Source organism: Sturnira hondurensis, unplaced genomic scaffold (assembly GCF_014824575.4).
Source record: "Sturnira hondurensis isolate 20B ecotype Veracruz unplaced genomic scaffold, ASM1482457v3 Scaffold0021490, whole genome shotgun sequence".
Lineage (NCBI taxonomy): Eukaryota > Metazoa > Chordata > Mammalia > Chiroptera > Phyllostomidae > Sturnira > Sturnira hondurensis.
In genome coordinates this window covers 699598-710792 of record NW_028094121.1, presented here as the reverse complement: position 1 = coordinate 710792, position 11195 = coordinate 699598, and the positions used below count along the sequence as shown (strand labels likewise).

At 56.3% G+C, this 11195-nt stretch overlaps 1 protein-coding gene across 1 annotated transcript; it reads right to left on the bottom strand.

Moving 5' to 3' along the window:
* Nucleotides 1–204: 204 nt before the first annotated feature.
* Nucleotides 205–3077, bottom strand: GUCA2A (guanylate cyclase activator 2A). Its single transcript, XM_037032634.1, has 3 exons — nt 2989–3077; nt 862–1042; nt 205–421 (listed from the first exon to the last, which is right to left on the bottom strand). The coding sequence occupies exons 1-3, from the start codon at nt 3061–3063 to the stop codon at nt 357–359; spliced, it is 321 nt and encodes a 106-aa protein (XP_036888529.1). The 5' UTR covers nt 3064–3077; the 3' UTR covers nt 205–356.
* Between the last annotated feature and the right edge of the window lie 8118 nt (nt 3078–11195).

Sequence of the window (11195 nt, the reverse complement as noted above, 5' to 3'; positions counted from 1 at the left end):
GTGGTCTGCAGATTCAGGTCCTTCTGTGCCTGTGTGTGGTGGTTGGTAGCTCAGCAGGGAGAGTGGGGTCCTTGCACTTAGCACAGTAAGCCCTGAAGGCAGGGAGGGCTTTCCTGAAACTGGGTGATGAGTAGCCTGAGGAATGAAGAAATGAATGAAAGCCACACCAGGAGTACTCGGGAATCTGGTTTATTAGATGCAGGTTGGAAAAGCTGCCGGCAGCTCCGATGCGGTTAGGGGCTGGGTCTTCCCAGGCTGCTCTCTCCTCAGTCCTCCGATGGGAGCAGGGTAGATTCAGCTGCCAGAGTGAGAGCCTTCTGGGGGGGAGGGGCAAACGACAGCAAGCCCCTGCTGTCCTAGCATCCAGTACAGGCAGCGTAGGCACAGATCTCACACAAGCTCGGGTCCTCAGCGATGGCCTCTGGACAGCAGAGATAGGGCCCCATGAGAGCCAGCTTCTCTTCCCCAAATCCCCCATCCTCCCTGGAGCCAAAGCTCAGACATCTGCGACCCAGCCCCCAGGAGAAACCCGGGCCTGTCCTCTGTGACCGGCTGGGCTTTCTGCCCCAAACCAAGCCACAGATATTGTTCAAGCCAACCAGTCAGAGCAGAGATTCTACCCAGAAAAGAGCTACAGCTAAGACTTGATGAACCGTGACACAGAACCACTTAAGCATCAACTCCAGCCAGGCCCTTCCTAAAGTAAGCCTTGCCAATCACAGCTGAGAAGAGGGCTTCATATGACCACCAATCAGAGCAGAGCCCCGCCTCTGAATCCCACCAATCAGAGCACGTCTCTCCCTCGAGTGTCATCAGTCAGGGAATCCCCAAGCATCACCCATTAGAGAGGCAGCTACTCACCCAGTCTCTGGAGGACCTCCCTGGCATTGCGCTCCGTGCAGAGGGGCCTGAGTTCTTTGGGAAAGTTGGGATAGTTACAGGGGGTGGGAGCCACACCAGAGTTCCTGCGGCTGGGCTGCCGGAAATCTCCTAGATCCTTGAGCTTCTTCACGGACTCCAAAGAAAAGGAGAACTTTCCATCCTGAGAGAGACAGGTCCAGAGCATGAGGCCAGGCTACAGCCTGCTCCCTGACCATATTACCCCAGGACTCGCCCCTCTCCAGCCCCCGTGGCTCGAGCAGTGTTTGTGGCAAATGGGAACCAGACACCACTGCAAGCCAGTGTGAGGTGGTTAGAGCTCAGGACCCACAGCCAGACTGTGGGCTGAAATCCTGGTTTTGCTCTGTGGCCATGGATAGGTCGTTACACTCTGAAAGCCCCACTTTTCTGCATGTTGTGAGGAATGGAGAAAACGGATGGAGCGTGTCAGAGATACAATAGGTGCCCAATACGTGGAGCCAGAGTGTTGTTTTGTAGGAAACAGTACACAGCTGGGACCAGGACCAGCTTCCACGTGGCCACGCCCAGGCTGTCTTCGCCCCTGCCTGACAGCCATGTGGGCTGATTACTAGGCCCCCAGCTCCGGCCTGCAGCCTGCAGCCTGGTTGAGGTTGGAGAAGCAATAAAAAGCCTCCCAGAGCGTGGCTGTGGTAGAGAGGGAGCCCCCTACTGGATGCCAGACGGGTCTGTCACTGGCACGCACACCACATCCACACCCGTGAGCACGCGGTTAATCCAAGATGATGGTGTGTGTCCGGAGATCCAGGCGGCTGCTCCCGCCGAGAACAGGACTGAGAAGTAAAATCTGGAATTGAATTTGAGGCCAGATAGTAAGAAGCTAGGAAAATCCCTTGGCAAGGGGCATGGGGAAACTGAGACAGAGAGCTAAACACGCTGGCCGAGCAATTTACAGCCAGATACAGGTCACCAGGGCCCCCTGGGTGGCCTTTCCTCCCCGGGCATATCGCTGGTCACATGGTTTAGACCCTCTGACCTTTCATATTGCTGGTCTTGTGGTTCAGACCCCCTTGAATTCTCCTCCCTAGAGGTACCACCTAGGCCTCACTCGTATTTCACTCCCAGGCCCAGAAAGCAGCACAATTATGCTGGGGATTCTGGGACCAGCTGCAATGTCTAATGACCCCCCTGCCCTGGCACTGACCAATCAGTGGAGACCAGGATCCTGAAAGGGCACACCTGGAAAACTGATGCATGAATATTCTGCTGAAAGCTCCCCTTAGGCCTCCCCTAAGATTCCCACCTGCAAGAGAAAGATAAAACCCTCAAAACAAATGCCCTAGCTCGCTCTCCTCTGGGGAGGATGCCCACATCCTTCCTTTCTCCCTCCTCTGCCCCCTCAGGCGGGCATCTCCCAAACTCAGAGGGACCCAAGGAGACTTGCAACCAGGGGAGCAATAGGCAGTGGCAGCTGGTCCCAGGCTGATCCCCTGAACCTACCTCCAAGGCTCCCCGCCTTTTCTCTGACTCCCCAGTGAGGCTCCCCACTTAGCCCCCTATTGCTTTTTCTACCCTAGGCCCTTCCTTGTTTCCTGTCCCAGCTTTAATAAACATCCTCTCAAAATCACCTCGACTCGTGTTGTGAAATCTTTTCTGCATTAAGTCAAGAACCCACCCACCACCAGCTGGCCCTAGGCAGACCAGCTCCGGGCCTGGTCCCCTTTCTGGTAACAAATCCAGCCCCTTCACTTCCCAGCCACATGTCCATAGCCAGTTCCAGAACTTCTCTGAGGCCCCATTTTCCTCCTCTGGAAAATGGAACTAATAATCCCTCCTCCCCAGAGTGATCCAGGGACCACAATGAGGAACGGGAGGAACCTAATCCATCACTAGTCCCCAATAAACTGGCTGATCACCTGCCTTCCCCCAATAGCTATTTCTCTTCTCCCTACCCGATACACATTTTCTTTCAAGTTTAAAGGAGGAGGTATATGGGGCAGGACTGAGAAGGGGGACCCTGAGGAAGAGCCAGGACTTAGACACACACCCCCACATCAGCCCCAAAGAGGGGGTGCTGTGTCAGTGCCCAAGTTCTGTGCACAGCTGGGCCAGCGTAGGGACAGGACTCACCTGCACAGTGACTCCCCCTGCCAGGGCAGCCCAGGACCCCAGGAGGCACAGTGCAGCGAGCAGAGAGGGGTTCATGGTAGCAGTGCCCAAGAGTGGGTGGCTGGTTCTGGATGCTGAAGGGAAGCAATGGGCCTTTTAAAGAAGGCAGGGTTACTGAGTAACCGGGGAGCCTTTGTCAGAACCTCCCCTGCTCACTCATCAATTCAGGCTAGTTAGTTAGGGCTCGAGATAACCCAGAAAATAAGAGATCAGTCCCCTCCCTGGGCCCCCAATTTGACGCACAGCCAGCTGGGCCCTGCACTGGCCTCCCAGATAGCTGCTCTGGGCAGGGCCCTGTGTTGGGGAGGGTCTGCGGCCCTGCCCAGCCCTTGAGGAGGGGTTCCAGACAGTGGCAATGCAGGGTTGTTAGGGGAGTGGGAGGAGACCAGGGTGGAGAATGGAGGGGGCACCTCCCCCAAGCCAGGGTTAGAGCGGTTCAAGGAGGTTACCCAAAGGAGGGCACGCCAACCCCCAGTTCTAGAGAACGGGTGTGCATTGTCTTAGAGAAGGGATGGGGAGGAGAGACCATTTCTTGCAGATGATGGGACACTTCTGACAGCCAGGAGGTGAGGGAGGCGTGGGATGTTCAGGGAAATGTGAGAAATCCAGCCTGAGGGGAGGAGGGCATTTTGAGACAGCTTCAAATCAAGTACTAGGTGTGGCCACTATGACTTGGAGGAGGCCTCAGCTCTGCCATCCCACAGGCTCGGGTTCAAGTCTTATCTACCTCTCCCAGTTTCAATGTGTGTGAACTTGGACAAATTGTCCCCCCTCTGAGCCTCAGTGTCCCTTGTGTCCTGTGTGGGGACCAATAAGCATACTTGCCTCATGGGGTTATTTTGAGGATTAAATGAGGCTATAGCAATGTTCAGCTCAATGGCAGACACACGAAAAGCATTCAGTAAAGGATAATTCAGTTATTATTCTTATCAATAGCAGCATCCACTTCTGGTCCCCATTGGCCTCTCCGGTGACCTGCCTACCTGGGGTGAACCACAGCCTGTCTTTGCCCTGCGCTGATTCCAAGGCCCTGCCTGTCCTCCAGCCTCAGGCTGTCCTTAGATGAGCCCCTTCCCTCTGCCTCCCAATTTCCTCCCCACTGGGCCCCCAAGCTCCTCCTCTTCACTCCTGCTGTTTCTGCCTGCTGACCATTCCCCCACATGTGCCCTTGCACCCAGTGAGCCCAGCCTGATCTCCCCACCTTGGCCTTGGCTGCCAGGCTCACCTCCCCAGCCCGTCCTGAACATGCTTCTTCACCTTCACACATGATGTTCCATCTGCCTGGAAGACTTTCCTTTCCTGTCTCTAGACAAACTCCTACTCAAACTTTGAGGCCCAGGTCAAATAACCCCCGCTGAATCCTGAACTAAATAACCTCTCTTCGTCCCCATAGAAGCACGTAGATTCCCCTGCCAGGGATCTTGTTGGGTGGGATTACCTGACTGTGTGTCTCTCCCCCAGTAGACTCTGACCCCCATGAGGACCGGCATGGTGTATGTTCATTGTGTTATGTTGTGAGCAGGGCCCCGGGGCAGAGAGGAAGGGAGGTCCTGCCAGTTTGTGACTCTAATCTACAAACAAGCCTGGCCGGAAGCCAGAAAAGGGCCCGGGGGGGGGGGGTAGAAATTCCTGGGTGGGGAGAGTCAATATTGAAGGAGGAATTGGAGGAAGCAGAGCCTGACACAGAGGGAACTTCAAAGGGGTCCAGCCCAAGGGAGGGGCAGCAAAAACCATTTCTATCCACCTTCCCAGGTACTCCTCAGAACTGGACTGGATTCCTCCCCTTACTGGTGTGTGTGTATGCACTGAGGTATGTGTGTATACCGACATGTGCGTATGTGCTAAGGTGTGTATGTATGCACTGAGGTGTGTATGCAGAGGGGTGTGTGTATGCACTCAGGTATGTATGCTAAGGTGTGTGTGCGCTGAGGTGTGTGTATGTGCTGAGGTGTATATATGTGCTAAGGTGTGGATGTGTACATGCTGAGGTGGGTGTGTGTGTAGTGAGGTGTAGTGTGTGCTAAGGTAGGTGTGTGTGTACTGAGGTATGGTATGTGTGTGCTGAGGTGTGTGTGTATGCTGAGGTGTGTGTGTATGCACTCAGGTATTTGTGTTAAGGTGTGTGTGTGCTGAGGTGTGTGTGCATGCTGAGGTAGGTGTGTATGTAGTGAAGTGTAGTGTGTGCTGAGGTAGGTGTGTGTGCTGAGGTATGGTATGCACTGAAGCGTGTATGTGCATCTGAGGTAGGTGTGTGTGTGTCGAGGTATGTGTGTGCATGCTGAGGGATGTGTGTGTGTGTTTACACTGAGGTCTACACATCCAGTCCAGCCATGTGGTGGCCTGTGCTGAGAGCTGGGTGGCCGTGAGCCCCGGGGGAGGGTCAGGGGGGAGGCAGAGAACACTGGAGTTATGGGTGGGGTCTGGGGTGAAGGTGAGGCTCAAGATACACCTCAGGGTAGAACTGAGTTCAATGGGGATGAGGTGAGCACCAGGGACAGATCCGGAGTGCTGCTGAGGGTGGAGCTGAGTTGGGGTTGAGGTTAAATTGGGGAAGATGTCCCAGCAGTGAGTGGTAGGAGTTTGAGTTAGGATCCAAGTTGAGGTGTAGGTTAGGGTCAGGTGTGGCATGGAGCTGAGGTTAGGGATGTCAAAGTATCAGGATTAGGTTCAGAATTGGGGGTTTGGTGAGGACTGGGTTGCTGTGGAGACTGTAACCAACATGGAGGTTTGGGTTGACTGTGTGAGGGGGACTGGACCTGAGACTAAGTGGGGGCTCCAGCTGGGTTGGGGTTTGGTTTTGCACAAAGGGTGGAGTCACTGGGGGCTGAAGGAGCCCTGTTTCTGGCTGGCATTGATTTTCAGTCTTTCCTTTGCTAGGGGACAGCCGGGTTGGATATACAGGCAAGGGGCCTTGGTTCCTGGAGCCCCTTTCTTCCTGAGTGCTCTGGCCAGGGCTTACCTGGTGCAAGGCCAGGGTGGGGGTCAGGGGCACAAGGTTGTGGGAATGATATAGATCCACGCAGCGGGAAAGAGGAAACGGTTCCGCGGCCTCAGCCCTTTGGGCCCTGCCCTGCCCTGCCCAGCCTCACTTCCGACATCCACCCTGGGAAATGGGAACAACTCTCCTTCCCTTACTGCCCCTGTACCCCCACCAATTCCCCAGCTTGGCCTGGGCCCAGGTGTGGGTTCAGGCCTCTGCCCTCCCTCTGCATTGAAAGCACTGGGCATTGGACCTTGGGTCCTCCCAGTACCCCAGGCTTCCTGGTCCCCAGGCCCACACCTGAGCTCCGAGGCATTGGTCCCCAGCGCACACACCCCCATCCCCCACCCCTCATCATTCCTTATTGGTAGCAGGTGGGTCTAAGGTCATTTGGGCTTCCCACCTCCAAGGCCATCTCCTCTGGCAAACTCTTCCTCCTCCACAGCCTTCTGGGCTATGCCACCTCTATAGCTGTCTCTCCACCTGAAAACCCATCATGGCTGCATGAAACCTCCAGAAGAAACCTGGATTCAGGGCCCTTCATGATCAAGCCCCTGCTCACCCTTCAACCAGGGCCCCCAGGAGGGGACCAGGAAGAAGGGCCCAGACCCGCAGTGCAGTGGGTGAGAAAGCCCTGGCTGGCCCGACAGCCCTGGGTCAGAGTGCAGCCTCCCCAGGGAACAGCTGCGTGACCCCTTTCCAAGCCTCGGTGTCTGCATCTGAAAAATGGAGATAATAACAACTACAGTGTGCATTTCAGATTGTCTAGAAAACCTTCCTCACTGATGCCCAGCCTCAGCAAGCCTAGGTTAGGACTGTATCCTGCCTCCACTGGCCTCCTATACCCTCCATTATAAAACTTAGCAACTGTCTGCCTCGCCCAGGGTCCTGCCCACTCCTGAAAGCAGAGCCCTGTTTTGCCACGTCAGGGGCCCAGAGCTCACACAAGGCCTGGCACTCGGCAGGTGCTCCGAGCCTCAGGGCATCAGTTTGGCTGTGGTATGAGTCACAATCAGAATGGCAACCAGGGCAGTGAACGTGCACTGGTTCTGGCCTGAGTGCTTTGCAGGTGTGGAAACCAGCCCCAGCCCCACAGCCCAGGCCCCCCTCACCCTTCTGCCAGCCGCTGCCGAGGACTCCCCACTGCTGGCTGCCCTCGGGTGTGGCTAAGGAGGCTGATGCTATGCCTTTTGGCCCAGAGGTTGTTTAACTCTTGGGTTTGGGTGATCTAACATGGTTCCATGTCCACTAAGGCCCAGTCCTCACAGGCCTGGCTCTCTCCCCTGCTGATCCCAGTGGGAAAGGCCTGGAGCAGAGCCCAGCTGGAAGCCCATACGGATCTATGCAACCTTGAACGGGGCGTGGCCCCCACTGCACAGCCCCGCCATTCTGCTGGTGAACATGTCCTGGCAGCTGTAACAATCTTGCCTTCCTCTGAGAGCCCAGAACTGCCCGAGAGTGACATTATAACGTCTGTGAATCTCCTAACAGCTCTGGGAATACCTAAGAAGTAACTGTAGAACCCCACTTCATGGATGGGCAAACTGCAGTTCAGGGCCCAGAGAAAGGTCAAGAAACATGGCTTCCCCAAGGGTGCGCACAGGAGTGCCTGAACTGTGCTATGGACTGTACATCGCACAAGGGCACCGTGGGCCATGCATGGGGCCACCTTTGCTGAGGGGAAGGCACAACTTTCAGACTCATTGCCAGGGAGATTTGGTGGTGGCTGCAGCCACCAAGCCGTAAATTCCAGAAGAGAAGCCAGGTCTCACAAATGCCAAAGAAGAGGCTCTCCTCAGTCCTCGCCTTCTGCTCTGTCTCCCTGGCCCCAGACTCCCACCTTCAGGGAAGGGGAAGAAGGCAGGAGCCACCGCTGCTGTGTCAGACCCCCTGGGGTAGGTCAGAGATGCCCATGTACAGAAGAGGAAACTCAGGCCCTTGGAAGAGGGTGCCCAATGTCAGGCAGAAAGTGGGTGACTGAGGTAGAGTTTGAAGCCTATCGGCTTGAGGCAGGCTGGGGTGCAGAGCTCCCTCACCCCGCCCCAGGCCCTGGGGCGAGCTGGTTCTTTCCCTTGATGCTCTCGGGGCAGCTGGGGAGTGAAGGGAGGGTGTGTCTGGTTGTTTGCTCAGCAGTGTCATCTCACACCCCCGTGGCCTGGCCAGGATGAAGCTGCAGGGGAGCTCCATTCGCCATCTGCTCCCCACACGGCGGGTCGGCGGGGGCCTCTCCCTCCCACCCCAGCCTGCTCTGGGCATCGGCCTCTGAGACAACCTCCCACACCTGAGGGCTGTCAGGGAAGGACAGGGACACAGCCGGAGCTCCCACCATGTGCCCCAGTGCCCACAGGCTGGAAGGAGAAGGGTAGAACGTGGACACAGATCTCGTGGGGCTCCGCAGGGTGCTGGGAGAGAGGATCCCCCTGCAGCCAGTTCCGAGAATGCCTGACAGATGAGGTTGGGATGTGCTCAAACGGGGCCTCAAATGACAGGAAGATTCAAATCCACAGAGGTGGGGCGTGTAGGTCAAGGCCCGGCCAGGCCGCACGAAGTACAGACAAGAAGGGCAGATGGACAGCAGTTAGGGCTGAAGCAGAGTGTCCAGAGGCGCTGTGGGTGAGCAGGCGGAGAAGGAGGCTTTCAATGCCAGGCTAGGGTGTTTGCCCTTGACCAGGTGAGAGTGGGAAGCCATGGAGATTTCAGAGTGGGGAGGCCAGGAGAGGGGCTGGGCTTAGAAAGACCGCCACGGCACTTGGAGGAGAGAGCGGACTGTGCAGGCATGGCTGCTGTCCCGGAGAGGCGCACTCTGCCCCTGGCAGCAGCCCGGAAGGGGGTATGGGAAAGACGGTGTGCGGGAGAATCAGCTGGTCTCAGCCACATGGCAACAGATGGCATGTGGTGGCATGTGGGGGAAAAGCGAGACAGGGGCGGACAGAGAAGGCAGGGCCAGTCCCTAGGACCTAAGAGGTGCAGGGCCCACGCTGGCTGCTTTCCGTCTGACCACTGACCATCTCTCGCGGATGGTCTCATCAGCACTTTGAGATTAGGCATTCCACCTTATTTTACAAATGAGGAAACAGAGGCTCAGGGAGGGCACTGTCTTGCCCAGATGAAGTTCTAGGTCCTTCTGACTCCAGAGTGCATGTTCTTCCCATTGCTTCATGTATCGCTCTGGCCTTTGGGGCCTGCAGGGCACAGGCTCACCCACCCGTGGAGCAGCTGCCGGCCTGGCTGAGAAGCGGGGGCTGCCGGGGGGCCGGGGGGAGCAGTTGTAAACAGATCAGGGGTCCAGCTCAAAGGGCTGCAGTAGCAGTGACAGGGGCAAGGCAAGGAAGGGATGGGAAAGGGGGAAAGTTCATTTGTAGGGCACTCGCGGGGCCCGACGCTGACGGGTAGAAACCCAGCTCTACCCCAGCAAGTGTCTCCGAGGACCTGGACTCTCGTCTCCAGGGACTGAGGCTGGAGTGGCTACTAAGGTGCAGAAGAGAGTAGGGAGCCAGAGCTTGAGCAAAGAGCCATCTCCCTCCCACTGGGCCACATGCTTTCTCTCCTGTCTGCAGCTTAAAAGCCCACACAGAAATGTCTGCCCACAAGACACCAAAGCACACAGCCACAATCACACGGGCTACACAATCACATGCCTGCCACGGACACATGATCGCACAGCACACACATTCAAGGACTCAATCATACATACACCAGGCCTCCTGGGCACAGTCAGTCCCACAACCACCTGCAGTGCCCCTGACCGGCACTCACTCGGGTACAGGACTTAGACACACACACCAGTCACACAGCGTATGCACTCACACACTCTCACATGGAACCAGAGGACGGTTCCCAGGAAGGTCTCTGCCTGGCAGCGTCACTCAGGCCTGGGAAGGACAGGAAGTGCCGTCACTTGTCTTTATTGCCACTGTCTGGGAGAGGAAGTTGCCCCTCTGACCTCCTCACTGTGAGAGGCACAATTCACCCGCAGGCCCCTGCTGGAGTGGGGTGGGTGGGACGGGGTGTGGTAACCAGCCCCGAGAGAGGTCCAGGGCAGCTGGGGATTGCTGTGGGGGAAGCAATTTGCCTCAGTGGCAAGAGCAGACCAGAGTGCCAGTCCTCTGGGCAACCTCTCCGTGGCTGTGACCTTGGTTAAGTGATTTTACCTCTCCCAGCGGCAACAATGTTCAACAGGAAAAGGAGATAATGACACTAATCCCACAAGACATTTAGGAGTGCTGAGAGAATGGCTGTCAAGTACTGGCAGAGAGCCTGGCAAATAGTGGCCACAGTCCCCATGCTTTGGTGGCCACAGGAGTCTGCGAGTGTGTGGGGACCCAGAGGCCTGCTGAGGCTCAGAGGTAGGGCTGGGAGGGTAAGGGTCAGTAATACCCTCCCAGGATCACCTAGTCCCAGAAAAGCAGCGCCTCAGGAGACTCAGAGTTTGGGTTGATGGGGAGCTGCCCTGCCCCGCCCTAATGTTGGAGCTGGGGGACAATGGGCGTCAGGAGAGCTGGGCGGGGCAGCGGGCTCAGAGGCAGCTCTGAAGGGGGTCCCAGCAGTCTGTTTATTGCTGAGAACAAGAGGGGTGCCTTGGCTCTCTCCAGCAAGCTGTGATTCAGAAGAGGACTCTGAGGGTTGGCCGTTGGGGTCCCTACCAATCTTTAGGAACGCCCAACAAGGGGCTACTGAGAAAGGGACCACAGCCCCAATGCTGAAGAAAAACTTCCAACAGAGGAAAGGCACACAGCTGGCAGCCCTCCGCCCTCTGCTGGCCGCCAGTGCTCACTGCAGCCTCATCGCCTTGGTCTAAGGCCCTCGTTTGGCCCCCCAGCTCAGATAACAGAGCCAGGGGACTGACAACCTAGTGTGGCGAACAATGTAGAGTGGGGCTGGGAGGCCAGGTTTGAAATTCCAGCTCTACTGCTGCTGCTGTCACCATTTCCACCACTAACGAGCTGGGTGACTCCAGGCAAGTAAGTGACTTCATCTCTTTGTGGCTCAGATTCTTTATTTGCAAAACAAGGTTGATAATAATAGTATCTACCACACAAGTTGTTTTGAAGAGTAAATATATAATCTACAGAAAGTGGTTAGAATAAGTCAAAAGTCATAAATGGCACCTAGCTGTCCTATTCTGTACTGCTAGGGTCAGCATGGCTTAGGGGCGTTGCTTGAGAGTTGGGGGTCAGAGACAGCCCTG